Source organism: Hylobates moloch, unplaced genomic scaffold (genome assembly GCF_009828535.3).
Source record: "Hylobates moloch isolate HMO894 unplaced genomic scaffold, HMol_V3 SCAFFOLD_10, whole genome shotgun sequence".
Classification (NCBI taxonomy): domain Eukaryota; kingdom Metazoa; phylum Chordata; class Mammalia; order Primates; family Hylobatidae; genus Hylobates; species Hylobates moloch.
This window is the reverse complement of record NW_026652285.1, coordinates 108,876,609-108,902,519: the sequence shown is the minus strand read 5'-3', so window position 1 is coordinate 108,902,519 and position 25,911 is coordinate 108,876,609. Positions and strand designations below refer to the sequence as shown.

At 55.6% G+C, this 25,911-nt stretch overlaps 3 protein-coding genes and 1 pseudogene across 3 annotated transcripts in view; all 4 read right to left on the bottom strand.

Annotated features, from left to right (window-relative positions):
* Positions 1–7,571, bottom strand: part of LOC116474256 (iron-sulfur cluster assembly 1 homolog, mitochondrial-like) — a 10,817-nt pseudogene extending 3,246 nt beyond the window's left edge.
* Positions 1–8,888, bottom strand: part of RABL6 (RAB, member RAS oncogene family like 6) — a 28,945-nt gene extending 20,057 nt beyond the window's left edge. Inside the window, exon 1 of the mRNA XM_032165690.2 lies at positions 8,440–8,888. Coding sequence (XP_032021581.1) covers positions 8,440–8,569 — 130 coding nt within the window. The 5' untranslated portion in view covers positions 8,570–8,888. The remainder of the gene's footprint in view (positions 1–8,439) is intronic.
* Positions 8,889–9,023: 135 nt separating this feature from the next.
* On the bottom strand, positions 9,024–20,896 carry CCDC183 (coiled-coil domain containing 183). Its single transcript, XM_032165700.2, has 14 exons — positions 19,110–20,896; positions 17,211–17,332; positions 16,642–16,719; positions 16,263–16,430; positions 15,944–16,048; positions 13,681–13,803; positions 12,196–12,321; positions 12,007–12,061; positions 11,379–11,479; positions 10,538–10,698; positions 10,103–10,271; positions 9,905–10,015; positions 9,704–9,800; positions 9,024–9,193 (listed from the first exon to the last, which is right to left on the bottom strand). The coding sequence occupies exons 1-14, from the start codon at positions 19,177–19,179 to the stop codon at positions 9,075–9,077; spliced, it is 1,605 nt and encodes a 534-aa protein (XP_032021591.1). The 5' UTR covers positions 19,180–20,896; the 3' UTR covers positions 9,024–9,074.
* Positions 20,897–22,404: 1,508 nt separating this feature from the next.
* On the bottom strand, positions 22,405–24,340 carry TMEM141 (transmembrane protein 141). The gene is made up of 5 exons (XM_032165710.2): positions 24,249–24,340; positions 23,895–23,961; positions 23,632–23,715; positions 23,304–23,411; positions 22,405–22,842 (listed from the first exon to the last, which is right to left on the bottom strand). The coding sequence occupies exons 1-5, from the start codon at positions 24,300–24,302 to the stop codon at positions 22,829–22,831; spliced, it is 327 nt and encodes a 108-aa protein (XP_032021601.1). The 5' UTR covers positions 24,303–24,340; the 3' UTR covers positions 22,405–22,828.
* Positions 24,341–25,911: the final 1,571 nt, after the last annotated feature.

Here is a 25,911-nt window from a genome sequence, read left to right as displayed (position 1 = left end):
GACGGAGTCTCACTCTGTCGCACAGGCTGGAGTGCAGTGGTGTGATCTCGGCTCACTGCAACCTCCACCTACTGGATCCAAGTGATTCTCCTGTCTCAGCCTCCCAAGTAGCTGGGACTATAGGCGCATGCTGCCATGCCTAATTTTCTGTATTTTAGTAGAGATGGGGGTTCACCATTTTGCCCGGGCTGGTCTCGAACTCCTAAGCTCAGGCAATCCGCCCACCTTGGCCTCCCAGAGTGCTAGGATTACAGATGTGAGCCACCACCCCAGGCCTAGTTTTTTTTTTACTATTTTTTTCTTAGAGACGGGTTCTTGCTTTTTGCCCAAGATGGTCTCCACATCCTGGGCTCAAGCAATCCTCCTGCCTCGGCCTCCCAAAGTGCTGGGATTACAGGTATAAGCCACGGCACCAGTGAGGATGGTCCACTTTAATCAATGTTCCTTGAGCCTTAAGGTCCAGAGACTTTCTCTGAGCCTGCGGTAACCCTTCACATTTCTACCCGTTCTCTTTCATCTTGAAGTATATTCTGCATATGGCATCACCGTAGCTGTGGCACTAGGACTACAGCTAGAGCGGCTTTTTTATCGTTAATGTTTACCTAGTGTCTTGTTTCCAACTCCTAACTTTCAACCTTTCGACACCATTATGTTTTGGATGTGTCTCTTATACACCACATAGCCAAATTAAAGAAAAAAAAAATCCCTCGAATCTCACATTCTTTCGAGCTGGTGAGTTCTGTTTACTGACAACTGCTGCTGCCATGTTATTTTATGATTTTTAGTTCCAGCTCTGGTTCCCTCGCCCCTCCCCCAGCCTTCTATGCCTTTGATTAAAGCTGGACAAGGTGGTTTTCAGAAAGTATTCTACCTGGTATTTATTTGGAAGATTTGCAACCTGTTTCTACACTTCGAATGGTAACCCTTAAATTTTCAACACTCACATCTGCTGCAGTGAAGTCTGAAGTTAACACATCTCTTTCCTTTCTTCTTAATAATAATATAGAGATCTGAACGCCTTGACTATCCAGCTTCACCCTGGGCTGTGTTACTTCTGGTAGTTTCTTTTATATACCCTATATAAATCATGATCACCACTGATTAACATAACCAACGCTTATTTCTTTCTTTTTTTTTGATGAAGTCTCACTCTGTTGCCCAAGTTGGAGTGCAGTGATGCAATCTCGGCTCACTGCAACCTCCACCTCCCGGGTTCAAGCGATTCTCCTGTCTTGGCCTCTCAAGTAGCTGAGACTACAAGTACGCACCACAACACCCGGCTAATTTTTGTATTTTTTTAGTAGAGACGGGGGTCTCACTATGTTGGCCAAGCTGGTCTTGAACTCCTAACCTTGTGATCCACTCACCTTGGCCTCCCAAAGTGTTGGGATTACAGATGTGAGCCACTGTGCCTGACCCACCAATGCTTATTTCATTTTCACCACATATTTACCAGTTTCTTTGCTTACCTTCGCTTTTTTTTTTTTCTTTGAGACAGAGTCTGGCTTTGTCGCCCAGGCTGGAGTGCAGTGGTGTGATCTCGGCTCACTACAAGCTCTGCCTCCCACGTTCACACCAATCTCCTGCCCCAGCCTCCCGAGTAGCTGGGACTACAGGCGCCCGCCACCATGCCCTGCTAATTTTTGTATTTTTAGTAGAGACGGGGCTTCACCGCGTTAGCCAGGATGGTCTCGATCTCCTGACCTCGTGATCTGCCCGCCTCGGTCTCCCAAAGTGCTGGGATTACAGGCGTGAGCCACCGTGCCTGGACTTTTTTTTTTTTTTTTTTTTTGAGATGGAGTCTTGCTCTGTTGCCCAGGCTGGAGTGCAGTGGCACGATCTCAGCTGATTCCAACTTTTGCCTCCCAGGTTCACACGATTCTTGTGCATCAGCCTCCTGAGTAGCTAGGATTACAGGCGCCTGCCCTCACGCCCGGCTAATTTTTGTATTTTCAGTAGAGACAGGGTTTCACCATGTTGGCCAGGCTGGACTCAAACTCCTGACCTCAAGTGATCCACCTGCCTCAGCCTCACAAAGTGCTGGGATTAGAAGTCTGAGCCAGCACCCGGCCCCCTTTGCTTTTTGAATCGCACTCCTGTGTTTCGGGCTCAACTCCACCTCTCTGAAGAATAACCTTCAGTATTTATTTCTACAAGAGCCTTTGCACAGTGAGCCTGAAGCTTTGGCTGAAGTGGAGCCAGTCACATGGCTCTCAAGTGCTCATCAGAGAGACCTCAGCCCACATCGGCCTCCCCTCAGCCCACATCGGCCTCCCCTCAGCCCACGTCGGCCTCCCCTCAGCCCACGTCGGCCTCCCCTCAGCCCACGTCGGCCTCCCCACAGTCACAGGTTTGCTGTGAGCTGGTCACCAGTTCACCACGTTCCTCTCAGGGAAGTCTTTTTGTTCTGGTTGCATCTAAGATGTTTACTTTTTAATGTTTTGAAAATTTCCAATGATGTATCTAGCTGTGGATGTTTTTAAACTCTGGACTTCTTGGAGTTTCCTGTATTTCATGAACTCTGGAAAGTCCTCAGTCTTCCCTTTCTCCTTTCCTGCTCTCTTCTCCTTCTGGAACTTGTACTGGCCATCGGCTGGCATCGCCTCCTCCCTGGGCCGCACATCCCTTCCTGACACTGCTCCTCTCTTCAGCTGAGTTAGTGCTGCTTCTCCTGTGGGCGGACTGATTTAACTGTTAATGACTAGGTTTTTCATTTCTAGAGGTTTTCATTCTGTTTCTTTTTCAAACACAAATTGTCTACTCATGGCTTTTTGTATTGTTTTATTTATAATTGACATAATAATTGCACATATCATGGGCATACAGTCTTCACTAGTCTTAAGGTTGCTTCCTTTTACATCTTTATCAATTTTAACATACATTTGTTTTCTATTATCTTCAGATTTTGAGAACGAAGAGTCTTATTTTCTCTCCCTTGAAATGAAATTTACTCCTTTTAAAAGCTAATTACCCACATACACACCTACTATATGGCCACAAACTCTTTTTTAAAAAAGCTAATTACAAGAAATCCTGTAACATCAGAAATAAGTAAAATAATCTGACTTAATTATTTTTAAAAATTAACCCTTTTTTTTTTTTTTTTTTTTTGAGACGGAGTCTCACTCTGTCACCCAGGCTGGAGTGCAATGGCGCGATCTCGACCCACTGCAACCTCCACCTCCCAGGCTCAAGCAATTCTCCTGCCTCCGCCTCCTGAGTAGCTGGGATTACAGGCGTGTGCCCACCACACCCAGCTAATTTTTGTTATTTTTAGTAGAGACAGGGTTTTGCCATGTTGGCCAGGCTGGTCTCAAACTCCTGACCTCAAGCGATCCACCCACCTCGGCTTCCCAAAGTGCTGGGATTACAGGAGTGAGGCACCATGCCCAACTTAACCTCTACTTTTAAGTTAAAAAGTTAGGCTGGTCGCAGTGGCTCTCTCCTGTATGTAATTCCAGCACTTTGGGAGGCCAAGGCAGGTGGATTGCTTGGGCCCAGGAGTTTGAGACCAGCCTGGGCAACATGGTGAAACACTGTCTCTACAAAAATTACAAAACTCAGCCAGGCATGGTGGCGTGCACCTGTAGTCCCAGCTACTCGGGAGGCTGAGGTGGGAGGATTGCTCGAGCCAGGGAGGTGAAGGCTGCAGTGAGTCAAGATTGCACCACTGCACTCCAGTTCAGGCGAAAGAGCAAGACCCTATATCAAAAAAAATAAATAAATAAAATCAATTTCAGAATCTTTTTTTTTCTCCTGCTGGTCCCTTGATCTTGGGTTTTCTTTTTTTCTGCTTAATTTCAGAATCTTAAATGTTGGCTGCAATAAGCTGACTCAGTGATTCTCCTGGAAAACCTTTAGGATTCATCCAAGAAACGCTAAGAAGCCCTGTACCTACCTGTACTTAACCTCATGGTAAACCTGCTCTTCTACTAAACGGGATGTGAACACGACCTCTGTTCTAAGCTTCTTTTAGAAGACACAATGCAGAAAACACAGAGCTCTATTTGAGGCCCTGAGCCTTTCTCACTCTGATTCAATTTAACTCCTTCACATTCCTGCAGCTTTCCTGCAAAATATGGAATAATTTTCTTACATTTTCATACCAAGAAGAGCTTATGATTTATCTCAGATGCATGAAGGTTTAACTCCTAACCAGGCCCTCTCACGGTGCCAGCAGCATCTCCTACTGGACCCACTACAAGGGCCCAGCCGCCTCCCCACCCTGACAGCCTGTGCTGCAGCTGGTGTCAGCCACACCTTGCTCCTCTCCCACTCTGCACCCTGCAAAGATTTCCCATCCTCAGCAGCTTTGGACTACTTGGTGTCGAGGCAGGTAAAAACCAAGGTGACCCCAAGAAAATGGCTGCTCCCCCAAAGGAGGCAGAAGGGGGAAGTGAATATGAGGAAATGTCAGAAGATGAAGAAGATGACAGCTGTGGAGAAGAGGCTGTCACATCTCAGGAAAAAGGCAAGAAGGCTGCTGCAATCCCAGCCAAGAAGGTGGCAGTTTCCCCAACAAAAAAGGCTGCAGGTGCCACACCCACCAAGAAAGCAACTGTCACTCCAGGCAAAGCAGTCGCCACACCTGCCAAGAAGGGAGCCATACCAGGCAAAGCATTGGCAGCAGCTCCTCGAAAGGGGGCACCCCAGCCAAGGGGGCAAAGAACAGCAAGAACGCCAAGAAGGAAGACAGCGATGAGGAGGAGGATGACTCTGAACCAGCGGTGATGAAGGCAGCAGCGTCAGGGGATGAGGATGAGGATGATGAGGATGATGCTGAAGGAAGATGGCTCTGAAGCAGCAGCTATGGAAACAGTACCAGCCAAAGGAAAGAAAGCTTCTACAAAAGCTGTTCCTGTGAAATCCAAGAGGATGGCTGAGAATGAAGAGGATGATGAGGACAAGGACGAGGGTGACGATGATGAAGAGGATGAAGTGATGAAGATGACGAAGAGGAGAAGGAAGGGTCTGTCAAAGAAGCACCTGGAAAATGAAGGAAATGACCAAACAGCAGCTTCTGAAGCCAAGAAACAGAAAGCGGAAAGTGAGAAGCACAGAACAAACTGTGCCTTTTTTTTTTTTTTTTTTTGACAGGGTCTCACTCTCTCGCCCAGGTTGGACTGCAGCGGCGTGATCTCGGCTCACCGCAACCTTCACCTCCCAGGCTCAAGTGATTCTCCTGCCTCAGCCTCCCGAGTAGCTGGGATTACAGGCGTGTACCACCACTATCCGGCTAATTTTTGTATTTTTAGTAGAGATGGGGTTTCACCATGTTGGCCAGGCTGGAACGTCTTTCAATCTTTGTTGGAAACCTGAACTTTCACAAGTCTACTCCTGAGTTAAAAACTAGTATCCATGGGCCAGGCCTGGTGGCTCACGCCTATAATCCCAGCACTTTGGGAGGCTGAGGTGGGCAGATCACAAGGTCAGGAGTTTGAGCCACCGTGCCCGGCAAAAAACAAAAAAACAAAAAAACAATTTTTTTAAATTACCTCTGACCTGGAAGCCCCCACTTCAAGTTGTCCCGCCTTTGTGGACCAAATCAACGTATATCTTAAATGTATTTGATTACTGTCTCATGTCTAAAATGTATAAAACCAAGCTGTGCCCTCCACCTTGGGCACGTGTCCTCAGGGTCACCTGAGGGCTGTGTCACAGGCCATGGTCACTCATATTCAGCTCAAAAATAAATCTCTTCAAAAATTTGACAGAGTTTGACTTTTTCATCAACTATGGTCCAATGTCTCATTCGAGTTTTTATTCTAAAACCAATGGGTGTCCTGCGACTCTGCCGGGACCACTAGTGACTCCGAGCAAATGCAGGGCCCAGGAGGAGAGCCCAGACTCCTGGAAACCCGCAGCAGTTCCCAGAATCTCTCACTCCCATAAACCCTCGACTCTGTCTTCATAACATTGCTGGTCTGTTACGCTCTGTAAAATATTTGAGAAAATAAATACTGGAAAGCTGGGCGTGGTGGCTCATGCCTGTAATCCCAGCACTTTGGGAGGCCAAGGCGGGCGGATCACGAGGTAAGGAGATCGAGACCATTCGGGCCCCGTCTCTACTAAAAATACAAAATATTAGCCGGGCATGGTGGTGGGTGCCTGTAGTCCCGGCTACTCGGGAGGCTGAAGCAGGAGAATGGTGTGAACCCAGGAGGAGGAGCTTGCAGTGAGCCGAGATCACGCCACTGCACTCCAGCCTGGGCGACAGAGCGAAACGCAAAACTGTCTCAAAAAAAAAAAGAAAAGAAATACTAGGAACTTTCTATTCTAACACAGAAACACAAAAGTTTTAAAATTGCATGTTATTCAACTATAAAGACAACATCTTTCTAAAATGTAATTTAGGTACAAATCCAAATTTCTCTCTGTCTCACCACCTTTCATTCAGTTCTAGGAGATCATAACCTGTTCTCCGAGTACTGGAGACTGGCTTTTTTCCTCTGGAAGGACCCCATTGCCCTTTTTAGTCACACTCACCCTGGACCACACAGGGGTGGCCCTGGTGCATGAGGTGGACCTCACCCAGGACCCTCGGGAGCGTTTTCAGAAGGTGAACAGTTTCCAGGTCCAGGCCTGATTTCCCAGGGACTAATACTGAGCTTAGCCAATACTGTAAGCAACAAAATTAAATAAAGGATCCAAATGCACAGTCTAAAAACTTGCGTAAACTCAGTATTTTGACTCAATATTCTTTTCTCCGCATGCCATCTATGTATAACACATTTAAAATGAGCTTTTATTTTTATTCAAAACGCACCACTTTATTTTCCTTACCAGACAGCCATGCATTAAGTACGTTCCAGCCACGTGACTTCTTCAGCGAGCCCCCAGGCTTCCACAGGAGTCTGGGAGCTCCTGGCCAGAGGAGTCCTGAGATTTCAAATAATCAAGCCTTCTCCCCAGCCACAAGTTCCTTTGATGCTTGGGTTACTGAACGCAAACGCAATGGATAATTTGTCTTCAACATAATCCATTTCTGTTCCTAAACGTGTTAGCTGCGCTTTCTTTCTGATGAGCACTCTGATTCCAATTTGAACTTCATCAAAATCTCCTTTGTCTTCGTATGTTCCACAGTATAAGAAAGGCCAATACGGCCCTTGGTTCGGACATCAAGTTTCTTTTTTTTTTTAATTTTCTTTTTGTACTTTTAGTAGAGACGGTGTTTCACTATGTTGGCCAGGCTGGTCTCGAACTCCTGACCTCGTGATCTGCCCACCTCGGCCTCCCAAAGTGCTGGGATTACAGGCATAAGCCACCGTGCCCGGCCAGGACACCAAATTTCATACCTAGATGCTCAGACCTATTTTTAAGAAGTTGTTTTATCTTGCTTACTGCTGAAGGTGTCAGGGTGAGGGCGGCCCGAGTGGTCTGCAGCTTCCTCTTGCTCACAGGCCGGGGGACTAAGGAAGGCGAAATCTTCACTGTCCTCCTGGACTAGCTCCAGCCCCAGGAACTATGGCCTCTCTCCATGCACACGGCAGGCGAATTCATGAACTTGCTTTTAAACCTGCAAGTTTCTGATCATTAGTTCTTAAAATCCTACATTACCATCGAAATATCATGGAGAATCTAAAGCTCCCCTTAAAGTGACCAAAAAACTGGATAGGCGTAGCGTCCTAAAATCTCATAGAAACATACGGAAATGGCTAAGAGGGAAGCAATGTCAAAACAGGGAACCACATAAAAGCCTTCAAAAACTACTGGGAAAGAGCCCGCAAAATGGAAAAACTCATAAGAGGTCGAGGACAATTTACATAATTTATAACAAAGGAATGGAGCGTCCCAGGCACTCAGGAGTCCGTAAATGACCCCTCCGTCCTACGAGAAATGGGATGTCTCCTACAGTCGCAAGTCAGCCCGTGCCTTCTGGACCTTTTCTAGATACGTCTCTTACAAACGCTTCTTTAAAAAGGCGAGAATGTGTGGCGTAGCTAATATTCTGTCTTCAAACTCAGTAAGAAGTCAACAAAGAAAAATCCCGCTGAAAGCGCCAAGGCCGGCTGGGTTCCCCGCACCTCCTGCAGGTGAGTGGTGCCCAGGGCTGGCCACCGTGGAGCGTCGGGGGCGCAGCGCCCCGGGCCGGCGGGCCCTGCTTGGCGTTATGTAATCACCCCCGGGCCGGGCAGCCGGGCCAACCCCGGCGCCGCCGACCCGCTCCCCTGCACAGCGCGGTGGGAGCGACACGCGTCAGGCAAGCGCGGCTGGGAAACGACCCCGCGGCTCCGGGGCCGCGAGGACCCGGCCCTGGCCCGGCCTCTCCTCGCATCCCCTGGCCCGCGCCCCCGCTCCCGGAGAGCCCGGCGGGCCCAGCGCACGCCACAACGGGCAAGCAGGCGAGACCGACACCCACCACCGCGCGGCGCCCCAGGCAGGGCCTGGGCTCGGAGACCCGCGCGGCGCTCCCGCGTCCCCCCGGCCCGCCGCACTCACTGTTGTACTGCACCCCCTTGGCGAAGCGCCTCTGCAACGCCTGGTTCATGGACTGCAGCCCGGCGGGGATGTTCTTGTCCCGGCCCGGGGCCTGGTCCGACCCCACCAGCTTCTTCAGGGCGGAAAACATCTTCCCGCTCGGACGTCCCAGCCCGGGCGCGGCCGGCGAGCTCAGCGGCGGCGGGGAAGGGGTGCGACTCGCACCATGTCCCGGCGGCCCGGGCCCCCCCGGAGGCCGGAGCCGGCGCGGCCAGAGGCCGGGGTCCCGGCGGCGGAGCGCAGCCTCGAGCGGCGACTCGGGAACCTCAGCCGCGGCTGCTCCGCTTCGGCCCCCGCGGCCTCTGGCGCGGCCGCTCTCCAGGCGTCACCGCCGCCATCTTGGCGCCGGCTCGGCGGGACGCGAGGGGCGCGCGGCTACGGGGCGCCGCGAGGGCCGTGGGGCGCGGCGCGCGCCGTGGGCGCATGCGCAGGCGGTTCTGGCGCGCTTTTCCCGGCCCGGGCTGCCTCCTTAGGCAGAACCTCCCCCGATCCTGCGTGCCCCGTGCTCCGTTCCGAGACCCCGGTCGCCCCAGCGTCCGCAGCAGTCCTCGAAAAATGTTTATTTGTGTAACAAAGCAGGGAGCGGGGCGGCGGGGCTACTTCTTCTTTTTCTTGGCCGCCTTGAGCTTCCCCTCGATCAGCCGCTGCGCCTGCCTCTTGATCTCGGCGCGCGAAGGGACGTAGCTGTGGTCCACGTCGGCGAACTGGAAGGTGTCTGCGGGCGGAGGCGGCGGCTCGCACAGGGGACTAGCCCACCTAGGCGCAGCCGCCCGACCCGCCTCTCACCCTCTCCCTCCACCGACCCGGGCCAGGTGCCTTGCCCCAGGGACAGCCCCAGCGTGCCGGGAGGACTCAGCCCAGCCCAGCCCATCCTCAGCGGCTCACGCTGCCCTGCCTAGCCTTTCCCGCAGAAACCCCAGTGGAAGCTCCGGCCCAGGCCTTCCCCGCGCTCCTCCCTGCTCCAGCCCTGGTGCCTCTCCTCTGGGCCTGTCTGGCATGGCATGCCTCTTCCTTTCGGAGAAATTAACAAGGTATTTCAGTGGCTTTAGCCTCCCCATGGCATCACTAAGTCACCTCCATCAATTAAAGTCCTGCAGGTACAACTGATGTACCCTGTAGCCCCGCTGTCCCTCCAGGATGTCCCGGTGGGACGGGAGCCGGCGCCACCCCGACCTCTGCTCCAGCCACCCGCCTGCAGCCCGGGCCCCAGTTCCGGGGCCTGTACCGATCATATCCTCCTCCCGGTCCTCAAAGCTGATCCTGGTGTTGTACTTCTCCTTCAGAGTGGAGGACTCCAGGGCGTCCCTCACCTTTGTGTCGCCCTGCAGGGCAAAGCCCCCTTCAGCCGCGCAGACACTCTGAACGGGGGGGCCTGTCAGCTTTGAGGGGACATGGGCTGTGCAGGTTCCTCCCAGCCCGGGGCTACCTCCTCGGTCCTGGACACCATCTGCACTCTGTCAGCCAGGTACGTGAGCTTCCCCTCGCAGTACGCCAGCTTGCTGTTCAAATCGAGGGCGTCGGAGAGCACCACTTCTCTCTGTGGGCCGGGAGGAGGAGGGTCTCACCTCCCCTCTGGCCCTGCCCAGGGACCTGGTGTGTGGCAGCTCCGCCTCACTCCCGGTACCTGGGTCGCAGGCAAGGTAATGCCCCTCAGCCGGACGTAGAGGTTGTCGATGCCCATCTGGATGGTCAGCAGCAGCTTCTGGCCCTTGGTCATGTTGCTGTGCGCGAGCTGGAGCCTCTCTTCTTCCTCTTTTAGCATGTCTGTTATCTTCTTCTCAATGGACTTGAAGCTGCAGAAGGCAATAGGGACACAGCAGTGAGGGGCACAGGCCTGAGGGCTATGGTGGGCCACCCAGGAGCCCAGTCCTGAGTTGGGTGCTGTGCTAGAATCAGGGACTTAGAAGCTCAGGTGTGTGCAAGTGGAGTCCCCTGGCCCCTCTGTGGGACACACAGGCTTGTTGGCAGTGGGTACACTCCCAGCTCCCAGCCTGGCTGCAGCCCAGGGGCCTTTATGAGACTGCGGTGGGTGGCCCGCAGTGCCTGAAGCCCCGGGCACCTGATGGAGCTAGGCTTCTGGCGGAACTTGAGCACAGCCTTCTCCAGCTCCAGCTGCTTCACCAGGGCCTTGAGCTGCACCCGCCGCTCCTCACACTCCTCCATCTGCAGCTCCAGGTTCTCCTCCGTGTTCCTCTGGGCGAGGAAGCGGCCAGCGATGTCCTGGCCAGTCCAGGGGAGAGGGAAGCAGGTGTGGGCCAGGAAGATGGGCAGAGGGGGCTTCACAGAACTGGTTTCTTCTGGGCCCCTCCCAGAGGCTAGTGTACTTTCTCTGCGCTCATTCACAAGTGCGATCACAGCTCACTGCAGCCTCAACCTCCCAGACTCAAGCGATCCTCCCACCTCGGCCTCCTGAGTAGCTGGGACCACAGGTGTGCGCCACCACACTTAGCAGGGGTGAAGCGCTTTGTGGATGTCATTGCACACGACCCTAATGGCAGGCAGAGAGGGTAGATAACCCCATGTAGAGATAAGAAGATCATCACTGAAGGACATTGTGTGACTTGAGTCACTTGTCTGACAGTAGACAAGCTTGTGTCAGGGCAGTGGTTGGGAGCTCAAGGCCTAATAATAATAAACGCAGATACGAAGATGGGATTAAGATAAAAGGATTTGGGGTGGCTGAAGGAGTTGCCACTTTGTGTGTCCATTTCAGAGCGCCTCAGACCCCAGCCCAGCTCAGCCACCCTCCTGCCATGCTCCGGGAGTGCCAGGGAGCATTACCCAGACGTGAGAGGCTCAGCCACCCTCCTGCCATGCTCCAGGAGTGCCAGGGAGCATTACCCAGATGTGAGAGGCTCAGCCACCCTCCTGCCATGCTCCCGGAGCGCCAGGGGCATTACCCAGACGTGAGAGCACTGTACGGCACTCTTGACCTTCTCCACCACAGCAGTCACGCCAGCCTGGTATTCTATTTCTGCCGTGGAGGTCTCTTTCCTCCTCACTGGCAGAGCAGAGGAGAGGGGCAGTCAGCATGCAGGGATGGCTCAGGGGCTCTGTGTAAGGCTGTCGGACACCACCTCTGTACCTGCCCAGCTGCTGGGGAGGCCACCCAAGACACAGGGGTCCTTCAGAGGTGCCTGCCCCCGCCACCTGCTCCCTCCTTAGCCCAGCCCTGCAGGGACGCCCCAGGCAGCCCCAGAGCAGAGGTGGACCCAGAGTGGCGCGGCACAGTGGGCCTGGCGGTGCTTCTCAGAGGCAGCTTAGGGGTCAGGATGCTTATCCTCTGCAGAGTCACTGGGGACTGGGCCCTTGGTGCAGGGCCCTTGGGTGCTGGGGCCAGCATCTCTGAGGCCACATTTGGCTGCAGGCTCTCAGCCTCTGGAGGGAGAGGCAGGGACCTGTCCTTCCCTTCACCCTGGTGACTGCATGTCACACCTGGCCTCAGGGTGACCTGATCCGTTGGCCCGAACCAGTGCTAACCTCTCCTTGGGACCCTGGCTGGGGGCAGGTGGGGAGCTGAGCGCTTACGTTTCAGGGCCTCCATGCTCATCAGGTTCGAGGGGAAGTCCAAGTCCATCTGGCCCTGATGGGAGGTGGGGGTGGGGAAGGGATGAGACACCCTTTGCAGGGAGTGGGCCCTGAGTGGTGGCCCTGAGCCTGTATCCACCCAGCTGTCGTGGGAACGGGTAGCCAGCCAGGCCCTGGCCTGAGGCTTACCCGGCGGTACTTCTCGCTGGTCTCCTTCGTGTGGATCTTGTCAATCAGCTTCTTCTGCTGGTTGAGCTGGTTCTCCCTTGCCCGGTGCTCCTCGATGAAGGACGCCTCCCTTTGCCTCATGTTCCTCTGGGGACACATGGGTGGGCACAGGGTTGGGGAGCTGTCTCCACAAGGCCCCTAATGGCACTAAAGCCAGCGGGCAGTTGGCCACGCTCACCTTACTAGACTTCAGAACTGCATCCCCGGCCACTGGCCGCACCCTCTTCGTGTCCGTGGCCCCTCAGCTCAGGGCCCTCCTTGCCCACGCCTCTCAGAGCATGTGCCACCTCAGATGCTTTGCTGCCCTCCAGCCCCTGGCCCCCAGCTGCCTCCTGGCCAGCTCCACCTAGAACTCACGGAAGTGGGTTCAGCCTGCCTGAAGACAGATTCATCCTCTTCCCCAAAACCTGGCCTCTTCCAGCGTGCCCTTGGGTAGCTAAAACCGCCATCTGCCCACCCCTGCTCACGTATCCCAGACACTGCTCTCACCCTCGCCACTCTCGTTGCCAGCGCTTAGTGGGGCTGCCTCTTGAGTTCTCGGCTCCATCGGCCACCCCTTCTCCACCCCGGGCCTGCCCAGGTGATCAGCGCTTCTGCCCTGGCGCCGTCCAGTCCCCGCAGCCTGAGCACACCCTTTCTGAAGCACAGACCTGGTCACATCTTCCCTCCACCTCCTCCCAGGGCTCCAGGTCAGTCCTTGGGCCTCCAGCCCAGCCGCCTCCATGGACTCCTGGGGCCTGTGCCTCTGCAGCCTTCACTGCCCTGGCCACACGCTGCTCCATGTATCACGCCCCTCCCGGCCCAGGGCCTTTGCCCAAGTTGTACCTCCTCCATAACCCTGGCCACACCTGACCTTTGCGGGTTTACTCCCTCAGTCCAGCTCAAGCACTGTCTTCCTGGAAAGCCATCTGCCACCCCACCTCTCTCTGTCAAGCTGGCTCAGGGGCTGTGTGGCATTCCTTCATTAACTATTAGATGAGTGCCACCCACTTCAGGAGGATGGGGTCTGCCTGTCCCGGTCCCTGCTGTATCCTCAGAGCCTTGCAGGGACCTTGGCACAGACTGGGTGAATAGGTGACCCCCGCCCTGGCCTGGCCAATTCTCTCCCTCTCTGCTTCATGGCTCCTGTGCTGGATGGGCCCGCTCTGTCCAGTGGGTGAGCAGAGCAGGCTGGCCGGCCTGGCCACTGGATCCTTCCAGGGATTGTAGGCAGTGTGGGAATGGGGGTCTCCTGAGGGACCCTGGCCAGGAAGACACAAGAGAGCCAGCCCCGGAGGGCTCCCAGCCCTGGGCCCTGAGCTCACTTTGACCTCGTCCGAAGATGCAAGAGAGCCGGCCCCGGAGGGCTCCCAGCCCTGGGCCCTGAGCTCTGAGCTCACCTTGACCTCATCCGAAGACGCAAGAGAGCCGGCCCCGGAGGGCCCCCAGCCCTGGGCCTGAGCTCACCTTGACCTCATCTGTGATCATCATGGCGTCTTGGGACATGATCTTCATATCCGACAGCTCTGAGCAGTAGTTGACCACGAGGTTCTGCAGCTTGTCCAGCTCGATGGGGTATCCTGCCAGCACCTGTGTTGAATGGGGTTCTCTTGTGGCCCATACAGAGTGGGCTGCAGTTGCCCCCAGCTTTCATCCCCCGACTGAGAGCCCTGAGCACAGTGATAGGTTCTGCTCTGTGGCCCCGGGCACCTCCCCCACTCCCCGCGGGGCACAAAGCTGATGAAAGGTGTTTCACGGGGAGTGGACAGTGCTGGCCTGGTGGACTCTTCCACCGCCTAGGGTCCAACAACCCAGAGAGACTGAGAGAGTTTGTGATGAAATGTTCTGCAGAAAAGGCTGACTCTGAAACCCAGGGAGGTTTGGGGGCAGCTTTGCTTTGAAGTGAAACAGAGGGGCTCAAGACATGGGCTTGCGGTCAGAGAGTCAGGATTCAAGGCCAAGGAAGCTTCTGACTAGCTAGCTTAGCTGTGTGACATTAGGAAAGTTATTTAACCTGAGTGTCCCCATTTGTAAGATGATGGCTCATTCAGAAGGTTGCCGTCAGGATGAATTGAGAGTGTAAAAGGAATTATTTAGCCCAGAACCAGGTACATACGTGCTCAAGATAGCTTTGCTACAGTAGTTTGTTTTTAGTAACTACAAGTATAGGCCAGGCACGGTGGCTCATGCCTGTAATCCCAACACTGGGAGGCCGGAGGCAGGCGGATCATGAGGTCAGGAGTGAAACCCCGTCTCTACTAAAAATACAAAAAAGTAGCCGGGCGTGGTAGTGGGCGCCTGTAATTCTAGCTACTTGGGAGGCTGAGGCAGGAGAATCGCTTGATCCCAGGAGGTGGAGGTTGCAGTGAGCCGAGATCTCACCACTGCATACCAGCTGGGGCAACAGTGTGAAACTCCATCTCAAAAAACAAAACAAAACTACAAGTGTTGAATCTTCATTTTTAAAAATATGGATGACTATGGGAATTATTATTTGTTTTTTCCTTTGTTCTGAGACTGAATCTCGCTTTATCACCCAGGCTGGAGTGCAGTGGTGTGATCTCGGCTCGCAGCAACCTCCACCTTCTGGGTTCAAGTGATTCTCGTGCCTCAGCCTCCCGAGTAGCTGGGATTACAAGCACGCACCACCATGCCAGGCTAATTTTTGTATTTTTAGTAGAGATGAGGTTTCACCATGTTGGCCAGGCTGGTCTAGAACTCCTGACCTCAAGTGATCTGCCTGCCTTGGCCTCCCAAAGTGCTGGGATTACAGGCGTGAGCCACCATGCCCAGGCCGGGAATAATTGATTTTTAAGTGTGTATGTTCTAAACAGAAGAAGGCGCTACCAGGGGGACAGAAAGCACCCAGGGGAAGGAGGGGCATGGACGGGGTGGGGAGAGGGGTGGGTCCAGGAAGGATAGAGAGGCAGGGCTTCCAGGTGAGCCAATAGGACCAGGGGCCAAGGTAAGAGGGACAAACAGAGGACGGAGCTGAGAACCACCTGGGCTGAGACCGCAGCAGGAAAGAGCTGTGATGCAGCCCCCCATCTAGCACTCTCCTCCTAAACTGCACTTCCATGCTGTCACCTTCCTGAAGCATGGCTCTCCAGAGCTCCCCTTTGCCCAGTCGTAGGGTGAGGGTGTTTCCAGCTGGCTCTCCGCCCTATCCACAGGTTGCTCCTCTTAGCACCTCCTGTGCTCTCCCTCCCCATCTACAGTCCATCTGGAGCAGGTTCTGCTTTGTGGCAGCCCGAGGGGCGGTGCTCAGCCTCCCATGAAGGGGGTCTTCCCTCCCAATCGGACTGTTGGCTGCCTTTGGCCTCGTCTGCAGGGAGCAGGGCGGGTGGGCTGGCTGGGACGGCAGCAAGCCCTGCTTACAGGCCCAGCGGACCCTCAAAGGTGCAAGGACTTTCTGAGGGTGCAGGACCTGTCTCTGACTCTCAGAGGCCCAGGCAGTGAGAAAATGACAGGCAAGATACAAACAGTACTAAATCATTTAATACGTGCAAGAAAGTCCGAAGAATTCTGATATACCCCACGATATGCTTTTTTGGAATAGCCAAAAATGAGGTTAAAAAACGTTTTCCACATGCCTCGGCGTCCTGCGTAGCCGGTGGTCAGGCAGAGCTCCCTCTCCCTGGCGGGTGCGGGGCGGCTCCGCCCCGGGACGCTCCCGCCCTTCCCAGATCCCAGCCCCGGACCCCCGCCCTTCCCGGGCCGCTGGGCTCACTGTCTTCAGATAATCCAGCAGGTCCAAATACAGCAGGTGGATGTTCTGGCTGGTGATGATCTTGATCATTGTCTTCTCGATGTTGTTCTCCAGCTGGCGGATGATCTGGGGCGGACCGAAGGCGCAGTGAGAGGGCGTGGGGACCGGCCGCCCGGAGGGTGTCGGGGCTGGGCTTTCTCTGGAGGGGGTCGTGCTCTCTTAGCCCCGCCCCTCCCGTGAGCCCTCCCCAGAGGACCCGCCACTCCCGCGAGTCCCGCCCCCCGGTGGCTCCGCCCCTCCCGTGAATCCTGCCCCAGTGGACCCAGCCCCGCCTCTCCACCTGCAGGAGCCTCAGCTCCTCCTTGCTGGCGTCGGGCTGGCTCCGCAGGCTGGCCAGCTCCAGCTGCATGCTCTCCAGCTTCTGCCCGCGCCGCCGCACCAGGTGGATCAGTAGGTTGTGCATCTTCACGCGGTCGAAGACGTACTTGCGCAGCTTCTCCCGCACCACCTGGGTCGGGAAGGGCACCGCCCACTCGTGGTTGCGCAGGGGGCCGCCACGGAGCCCGCCAGCAGGCGGGCGGGTGGAGGCTCGTGGCAACCCCACAGGGAACCTGGGGCTGGGCACCTGCTCCGTCCCTCGTCGGCTCCGCAACATTTAGAGGGGGGGTGCTGCCAGGGGTGGGGAGGGTTGGGTCTCGAGGCCCCTCCTGCCTGGTTACCTCCATGGTGCTGCGGCAGTGCGTCAGTCGCAAAGGCAAGTTTTTCCCGCAGGCCTTGGAGATGGTCCACTGGTCATACTGCGGAGCGGCGGCGGCTGAGCTAGAGCGGGCCCTTTGTGCACCCGCAGCCGCTGGCCCCTCCAGGCATTCTCCCCGGGGCCTCTTGTATCCCACGCTAGCCCAGTAGCGAGACCTCTGCTCCCACGAGGAGGAGAGAGCCGCGGGACCCCATCCTGGCCATCCAAGTTCGGAGGCGACGTGGTGGGGGGGTATGCAGAGGAGGGCCCTGGTGTCCCCTAGCTGGCCGGAGAGCCGGAGGGGGCCCCTGCTACAGGATGTGGGCTCACAGATGCCAAGCCCTCCGGGTTGGGTGGTGGGGAACCTGCCCACCGGATGCTGGGGTGACTGGAGCCCAGGGCACAGGTCCTATAGCAGAGCCCCTCCTCACATGCCCCCTGGATCAGAAAGATTGGGGTGGGGGTGGAGAGGAGGTGTCCGCCCTTGGAGTGTGTGTGTACTCAGCTCCTGCCCTGCTCCCCAGGCAGAGGGGAGGGGCGGCGTTTGTGTACCTTCTTGGCCAAAGCCCAGTCCTGGGCCCCGTGGCGGATGTTGCTGCGCAGGAGGGCCAGCGTGGCCTTGTTCTGGTCCGTATTCTCTTTCCCCCCTTGGATCTGGAGTGCCCGACACTGCTCTGTGGGCAGGTGGAGGGGACACAGTGGCCAGGATTGCGCCAAGGGCCTGGCCTGGAATCCCTCGGGGGAGGCTCGTATCAGGGAGGCCCGAGGGTGCAGGGGGATGCCACCTCCATGGCCAAGATCCCTCCTCCCGCCCTGTCCTGGGAGACATTGCTCCACTGCCCAGCAGCAGCTGTCTGAAGGGCTCTCAGTGGACAGGTTCGGGGAGGTGGACAGGTGGGGAGGGTGAGGCAAAGGAGAGGGATGGCAGGGTCCTGTGGTCCCTTCCAGATCTGCTGCCCATGGAAACACGCGGGTGTTTTCCTGTCCCTTCTGGCTTTGGGGCCCGTGTTGCTCTTATGCTCACAAGTCTCCTTGAAGACCCTCTCTCTGATTCAGTCCCTCCATGCAGGTCCCTTTGGTCCCTTCTCCCAGCTCTGTCAGGGAGTGGGCAGTAGGGGGTCTGTTTTCCCCTCCATGTCCTGGATTGTCCTGGTATTAAAACTATAAGTCCTAGGCCGGGAGCGGTGGCTCACGCCTGTAATCCCAGCACTTTGGGAGGCCAAGGCAGGCAGATCACGAGGTCAAGAGATCGAGACCATCCTGGATAACATGGTGAAACCCTGTCTCTACTAAAAATACAAAAAATCAGCCGGGCATGGTGGTGGGTGCCTGTAGTCCCAGCTACTCGGGAGGCTGAGGCAGGAGAATGGCGCGAATCCGGGAGGCGGAGCTTGCAATGAGCCGAGATTGCGCCACTGCACTCCAGTCTGGGCGACAGAGCGAGACTCCATCTCATAAAAAAAAAAAAAAAAGGCACAAAGTACAGAGAAAGAACAGTGGGCCCAGGAGACCGGCACACTCAGCATGCGAGGACCTGCACTGGCCCCCGCCTCTGAGTTCCCTCAATGTTTATTGATCATTATTTTTACTATCTTAGCAAGGGGAGTATAGCAGGGTAACAGGTGGGGAGAAGGTCAGCAGGGAGACGTGAGCAAAGGAATCTGTATCATGAATAAGTTCAAGGAAAGGTACTGTGCCTGGATGTACATGTAGGCCAGATTTATGTTTCACGTTACACAAACATCTCAGTGTAGCAAAGAGTAACAGAGCGGTATTGCTGCCAGCGTGTCTCGCCTCCAGCCACAGGGCAGTTTTCTCCTATCTTAGAAGAGAATGAATGGGAATGATCGGCTTTACACTGAGACATTCCATACCCAGGGATGAGCAGGAGACAGATGCCTTCCTCTTATCTCAACTGCAAAGAGGCCTCCCTCTTTCACTAATCCTCCTCAGCACAGACCCTTTACGGGTGTTGGGCTGGGGGGTGGTAAGATCTTTCCTTTCCCACGAGGCCATATCTCAGGCTGTCTCAGTGGGGGGAAACCTGGACAGTACCCAGGCTTTCTCGGGCAGAGGTCCCTGCGGCTTTCCGCAGTGCACTGTGTCCCTGGGTAATCGAGAATGGAGGACGGCGATGACTTTTACCAAGCATACTGCCTGCAAACATATTGTTAACAAGGCACATGCTGCACAGCCCTAAATCCATTAAACTTTGATTCAATACAGCACATGTTTCTGTGAGCACAGGGTTGGGGCTAAAGTTACAGGTTAACAGCATCTCAAAGCAGAAACAATTTTTCTTAGTACAGATCAAAATGGAGTTTCTTATGTCTTCCTTTTCTACATAGACACAGTAACAATCTGATCTCTCTTTCTTTTCCCCACAGAAAGTTGTGCACCCAGGAACCCCCAGACGGGAAAGGGAGACTGGTCACGGTGGTGTGGGCTCACCCTGGAGCTGAGTGATGGTCTTCAGCTCCTGGGTTTGCTCCTCCACGTCTGTCTCACTGTGCCTCCTCATGGCTGCTCTCAGGCCCCCCAAGGGACCCTGTGTACCTCAAAGCCTCCCTGGGCTCAGCTTGCTCAGAGCCGCCACTCAGATTGTCCCCAGAACCTCAGCCCATTATGATGAGAGCCAGGATTCTCAGTGCCTGGGCAACCCTGGAATTGCAGGGCCTCCTGCCCCATTCTGTCCCCAGCCACCTTGGGGTGGCCTCCAGACGTGTGTCCTAATCGAAATGAGTCTCCTGGCAGCTGCTCGAGGCTTAGGAACTCTGCCAGGCAGATGTGTTCTTTGAGGGGGAGGTTTGTGATGGGTCAGCAGCACTGGCACCTCATACCTGCACTGGGTTCCCTCCCTGGCCCCTCCCATGCCCCAAGCTGTCCTCCACAAAGCAGCAGGACGAGTCTCCTAAAACTATTCTGATACTGCCGTATGGGGCCTCCCTCTGCACCCCCAGCCCCAAGTCCAAACTCCATGCCCTGGGTAACCTAGCTCCTGGGACATCCCCGCCTTATCTCTTCTGACTTCTGTCCCTGACCTCTCTGTGCTGCCTGGAGCCCACCCTGCTTCACCCCCACTTTCCTTTGGGAATTATTGGGTCTTGGGTTCATGTGTCACTCCAGAACGGGTAAGTTCTCCATCTCTGCACCCCCTCCACCCTTCCCTTAGAGAGGAGTGCCTGGAGCACCAGGCAGCCTGGAACTCTGTGGGGCACGCACGAGATGGGGTACACCCGAGATGGAGTACCTTTTCCCAGGCTTGCCTTAGTAGGCTCAGGCGGCCATAACAAGGTGCCACTGGCCAGGTGCAGAGGCTCACGCCTGTAATCCCAGCACTTTGGGAGGCTGAGGTGGGTGGGTCACCTGAGGTCAGGAGTTCAAGACCAGTCTGGCCAACATGGTGAAACCCTGTTTCTACTAAAAATACAAAAATTAGCCCAGTGTGGTGGTGGGCGCCTGTAATCCCAGCTACTTGGGAAGCCGAGGCAGGAGAATTGCTTGAACCCAGGAGGTGGAGGTTGCAGTGAGCTGAGATCGCGCCACTGCACTCCAGCCTGCATGACAGAGTAAGACTCCATCTCAAAAAAAAAAAAAAAACAACAAAGGCGCCACCGACTGGGTGGTGTGAACAGCAGCCTGGAGGCTGGGGGGCTGAGATCATGGGTCAGCAGGGCTGGTGTCTCCTGGGGCCCCTCTCCTTGGCTTGCAGACGCCACCTTCTGCATGTCCTCACGTGGCCGTCCCTCTGTGTGTCTGTGTCCTAATTTCCTCTTTTTATGAGGATACCCCAATGACCTCATTTTACCTTAATGACCTCTGGAAAGCCCCTGTCTTCAAATACAGAGACATGCAGAGGTCCTGGGGGACAGGAATTTGCAGGGACCCAAGCCAGCCCGACAATGGCCTTCACCCATGTGTTGTCACATAGATCCTTTCCCTTTCTGGTCACTGTTTTTGGAAAGCCAGTCCAGGCAAATTCCAGGTTCTCCCTTCTCTCCCTCCCACCCAGGCCTTACCCTCAGGGTGCTGGGATGTCCTGCTAAGGGTGTGGTCCGCTCACCTCCCCTTGTTCTTGGGGGCCAGGCTTGGAATCTAGCTGAGGCACAGCCTTCCTGCTGTCCTTCTTCCTCAGATATAAAACACCTGAATTTTAGTGGGCGCATGGCTGCCCACAGCAACTCTGCCTTTCTGAGCATCCTGGCACTGGATGCGCCTGACGACTTTGTTCAAGCCAACAGAGTGACAGCAGCAGTGGCAGGCAAGCTGCCCTCTCTCCTACCTCTTAAATGAGATAAAGACACAATGGCCGAAGCTGGTGCAGCCGCCTGGGGCCATGAGGCAGATTTGGAAACAGAGGCCACTACAGCAGGGAGCAGAATGAAAGGAGCCTGGTCCCTGATTCCCTGTCAACCCTGGACAACTCACTTGGACTTCTACACAAAAGAAAAATAAAGCTCGGCCCCGCACGGTGCCCAGCGGCTCACGCCTATAATCCCAGCACTTTGGGAGGCTGAGGTGGGCAGATCACATGAGGTCAGGAGTTTGAGACCAGCCTGGCCAACATAGTGAAAGCCCGTTTCTACTCAAAATATGAAAAGTGTCAGGCGCGGTGGCTCACGCCTGTAATCCCAGCACTTTGGGAGGCTGAGGCGGGTGGATCACCTGAGGTTGGGAGTTCAAGACCAGCCTGACCAACATGGAGAAACCCCGTCTCTACTAAAAATACAAAATTAGCTGGGCATGGTGGTGCATACCTGTAATCCCAGCTACTCGGGAGGCTGAGGCAGGAGAATAGCTTGAACCTGGGCGGCAGAGGTTGCGGTGAGCTGAGACTGCACCACTGCACTCCAGCCTGGGCAACAAGAGCAAAACTCCATCTCAAAATAAATAAATAAATAAAAATTAGCCGGGCGTGGTGGTGGGTGCCTGTGATCCCAGCTACTTGGGAGGCTGAGGCAGGAGAATGGCTTGAACTGGCGAGGTGGAAGTTGCAGTGAGCCGAGATCGCGCCACTGCCCTCCAGCCTGGGCAACAGAGCGAGACTCTGTCTCAAAACAACTAAACAACAACAACACAAAAAAACAGAAAAATAAAGCTGCATCTTGCTGAAGCCACTGTCACCTTGAGCTTCCTGTCACTTTGAAGGCCCAGGAGGTACTCAATAAACTTTCTTTCCAGTGCCTGGCAAGGTGAGGTGTGGGGGCTGAGCTGGGTCTGGGGCAGCAGGGACCATGCTGTGGGCCTTCAGTGCTGCGGGGAAGCCAGCTGTAACCATGATGGACTTGTGGAGGTTCTGTCTGGTCTCCACCTATTCTTCCTCTTGGGGCTTGGGGCTGCGGGTTGACTTGCCCACTCAGAAGCTTTCCTTCCACACAGACACAGCTACAACAGGCTAGCTCTGCCTCTGGGGAGTGACTTCGGCTAGGCAGGTGGGCGTGGCCCACGAGTCCCTCTTCTCCCAGCAGCCAGGCTCTGGCCAGCCTAGCCCCTTTTGCTCTGCCCCTACATGCCAAGTGCTACAGAGGCAGACCCCCATAGAGAGGCGCTGTGGTGGTGTCACGTGGCCTACGGGGCTGGTGTGAACGTCTAATTCTGGGGTTCCGCGTTGGGAACTTTCCTGTACATCCTCAGTATGTAACTTGCATGTGATCCTCATATATCAACTGTAGGGTAATAAAGGTGTCATGTGACCTGTCATCATCTTACCCTCCTGATTTTTCACCTCGTCAGGTGGAAACTTGGGTGGAGAAAAGGATAAGCCATTTATTAACCCCACACCCCTAGCACCAGCTGTCACCTTGGATTTGTCGGAGGTGCAGGGGCTAGAAAGGGAATGACAGGGTGCACAGGCCCCTTCTACCCTGTGCCCCCTAGGTGGTGGCCCCCGGACGCACCCTCTCTGCTGGCAGTGCAGACCATGTGTCCCGATACCCTAGAGGAGAACCACCACCCCAGGGAGAGCCCTTTCTGCTCCAACCTCCTGGACAGGTCCCAGGTTGGGGCAGCAGCCGTCTGCAGGGGTTTGTCAGGCCTGGCCACGCATGCAGACAGAGGATACGACTGGGGTACCCTAGGGTGTGGGGAGGGTCAGCCTGGGGTCGGGGGGCATGAAGGCTGTGTTCCAGACTCCTCCTGCCCCCAATCCTCTGTGCCCCGCTGGAGCTCTCCTAGCTTCGCCGATCTGTAAAAGGCAAAGAGAGATGAGCTCAAACCACATCCGTCGTGGCTTGGCATCCCTGTGCCCATTTTATTATGGCAGAAACTGGGTTCCGTAACAAGGACAACAGGCAGTGGGGGCCAGGCCTGGGTCCAATGCAGGGCTTCTCAGTTCAGCCTCACTCCTCCTGGGTGCCCACGTGGCTGCTGTGGCCTTGCCACACCCTTCACTCTGCACCCCTCCTCTCAATCTCAGGGGCACCCCAGCCCCTCTTGGTTCTTTCTCCTGCAAAGGGAGCTCTTCAAGATCTGTCTACTGCACCAACCCCCAGCTCCAACCCATCTGGGAGTCACATGCTGAGGAGGCCAGGCCAGAGGGAGGGACCTTGTCTAACCTATCGTATGGGGCACCCAGGCTTGGCTGCCCAAAACTCTGGGTGCTGGAGTTCTGGCATTCACTTCTCGCTAACCCCCAGGCTCTCTCACCTGTGCTCATGTCTTTGGGGAGCTGCCCGGTCTCCAGGAAGAGCCAGAGGTTGTTGCATTTCTCCGACTCCACTCTCGTCACCCCGTAGCTGGCCACAGAGCCTGCGACTGTGGAGCAGGAAATGGAAGAGGGCTGGGGCCTCTGTGCTTCTCAGGCTAAGAGAACGGGGCACAGGCTACTTCCTGACAGACGTGGTGGGTGGGCTCAGGTGGGGCTCCCGCCGAGACCTGGGGCTCCATGTCAGAGTCAGGGACGCAGAACCACAGCCCCAATCCTAGCAGAAACCCACCCCTCAAAGAGCCCAGGCAGGGGCCCTGGAGTACCCACCCACGGCCACTAGGAGGCTCCACTGCAAAGGGTATGGAAACTTCCTCTGAATGAACATCTGCAAGCCGAAGGCCATGCCGGTGCCTGCAAAGAGCCGAGGTCCCCATCAGCCTGTACCCGGGGCTGGCCGGGGCCGGCCGGGGCCCACCTTGCCAGGCCCCCAGCACCCGCGGGCAGGTGACTTGGCGCCCCCTGCTGGGGAGCCAGGGCGGGGCAGGAGGGTGCGTTCTCTCCCAGCTGCAGGACACCTGGACGCAGCCTACCTGTGACGAAGGTGAAAACGCCCTTCATGAAGGCGTGTGACTGGCATGCGGCATACTCCCCGAGTCCCTGGGGTGGCAGAGGGGGGATGAAGGCTCGATCCCCTGCCCTCTTCCTTCACCGCCTCTCCTGTCCCTCCTCTGGGCACACCCTGGCTGTGGAGGAGTGAGACCCTGGGCGCTTGGACACGTCCCACCTCCCCTACGCCCACCCGGACGCCCTGAGCCCCTTAGCAAGAGAGCGCCCCCAGCCTCCGCCACTCTTCCCTGACGAGGGCACCCCCATGCCCCACACCCCCGCCTCGCTCAGGTCAGCTTCTGGGGTCTGAGGCCCGTGTCCCAGACCGGCCTTCTCACCGGGTGCTTGGCAGCCACGGCGTCGTCCACTCGGGACAGACCCAAGTTCACCATGGTTGGCAGGGCTCGGGGAGAGAGTCTGCGCAGGCGCAGGCGGAAGGGCGGGGCGGGGACCTGGGGGTGTGGCCTAGAGGACAGGCCGGCGCAGTTGCGGGAGGAGGGGCGGGACCCGGTCTGGGGGCGTGGCCTAGGGACGGGCCCACGCTGGAAAAGGCGGAGGGGGCGGGGCCTAGCAGACAGGGCCTGAGGGCGGGCCTGCGCTGCCGCAGGCGGAGGGGGCGGGACCTAAGAGAGACGGGGTCTGGGGGCGGGGCCTGAGAGAAGGGACCTTGGAGACGCGGCCTGGGGGCGGGGTCTGAGAGACAGGACCTGGGAGGAGGCCTGCGCAGGCGGAGGTGTCGGGTTCTAAGAGGCGGTGCCTGCGGCGGTGCAGGCGGAGGGGCCAGGGCCTTGGATTGGGGGGCGGAGCATGGGTCGAGCAGCTAGAGCGCAGGGGAGGGGGGTGGGGCCTGGGGCCTGGCCACGCCTCTAGAAGCTTGGGCCCTGTGACCTTCCGGCGACAACTGGGCGGGGCGAAGGGGGGCACCGGGCGTGGCGTGGCTGAGAGCTCGTGCTCCTCCCCCCGGCCGGGCCTCATTCCCACACTTGCAGAGGCCTATGATTTTCAGTGTTATTTTGCTTAAGGACTACAATCCGGGATTGAATCTCTCATAAGCCACTACGGAGTGGGGATGTATAAAATTACTGTTTAGCAAAGTGGTTCTGTAACCAGCAGCTTAACAGCTGAGCCTCAAACTCCTTTTTTTTTTGCATGACAAAGTCTTTACTTTTAAATAATTATCGATACACCAAGTAATAACATGTACAAGTTCTTGAATTCTATCAGCTAGTAATTTTGATTAAGAGAAACTAAAATCAGCCCAAACAATTCCACTAGTATTCACTGGTGTAATCATTAGCAAGAACGGACGACTTCAAGGCAGGCTGCTGCTTCACACAGGTTACAAATAACTATTTACCGCTTTTTCATCGATAAAGTCCCTGATCTTCAAGAAAGTGTTAGGGAAAAAAAATAACCCCTTCCTTTCTTCAAAGAATTATTATGTGGTTTTTTTTTAAAACTAGATCAAAGAAAGAAAAAGTCAACACGGATATACATGTTGCTTGAGCCAAAAGGCATGGGAAAAAAGACAACATATAACCATTAAATTCCTAAGAAATATGAGGTAAAAAGATGAAATCTTGGCCAGGCGCGGTGGCTCATGCCTGTAATCCCAGCACTTTGGGAGGCCGAGGCAGGTGGATCACAAGGTCAGGAGTCAAGACTAGCCTGGCCAAGATGGTGAAACCCCGTCTCCACTAAAAATATGAAAATTAGCCAGGCGTGGTGGCAGGTGCCTGTGATCCCAGCTACTGGGGAGGCTGAGGCAGGAGAATCATTTGAACCTGGGAGGTGGAGGTTGCAGGGAGCCAAGATTGTGCCACTGCACTCCAGCCTGGGTGACAGTGAGACTCTGTCTCAAAAAAAAAAAAAAAAGGCTGAAGTCTTTAGATAATTTCTAAGTCTGTACAAAAAAGCTAGATTTGCTACTCTCCAAAAAGCGGACAGACCTACTCTATAATATATGGAAATGATTTAATGCCATTTGTGGGGAAAAGAGAG

Bases quoted from the DNA above. Each gene is read 5' to 3' on its own strand.
- CCDC183 (XM_032165700.2), bottom strand. From the start codon at position 19,179: ATGAGGAGGCACAGTGAGACAGACGTGGAGGAGCAAACCCAGGAGCTG. The intron at 16,049-16,262 runs GTGGAGAGGCGG...GGTCCGCCCCAG, and splicing joins AGGAGCTGAGGCTCCTGCAG to ATCATCCGCCAGCTGGAGAA. The intron at 10,699-11,378 runs GTAATGCCCCTG...TGGACTGGCCAG, and splicing joins TACAGTGCTCTCACGTCTGG to GACATCGCTGGCCGCTTCCT.
- TMEM141 (XM_032165710.2), bottom strand. From the start codon at position 24,302: ATGGTGAACTTGGGTCTGTCCCGAGTGGACGACGCCGTGGCTGCCAAG. The intron at 23,716-23,894 runs GTAGGCTGCGTC...GGCTCTTTGCAG, and splicing joins CGTTTTCACCTTCGTCACAG to GCACCGGCATGGCCTTCGGC. The intron at 23,412-23,631 runs GTGGGTACTCCA...CCTGCTCCACAG, and splicing joins GAGCCTCCTAGTGGCCGTGG to TCGCAGGCTCTGTGGCCAGC.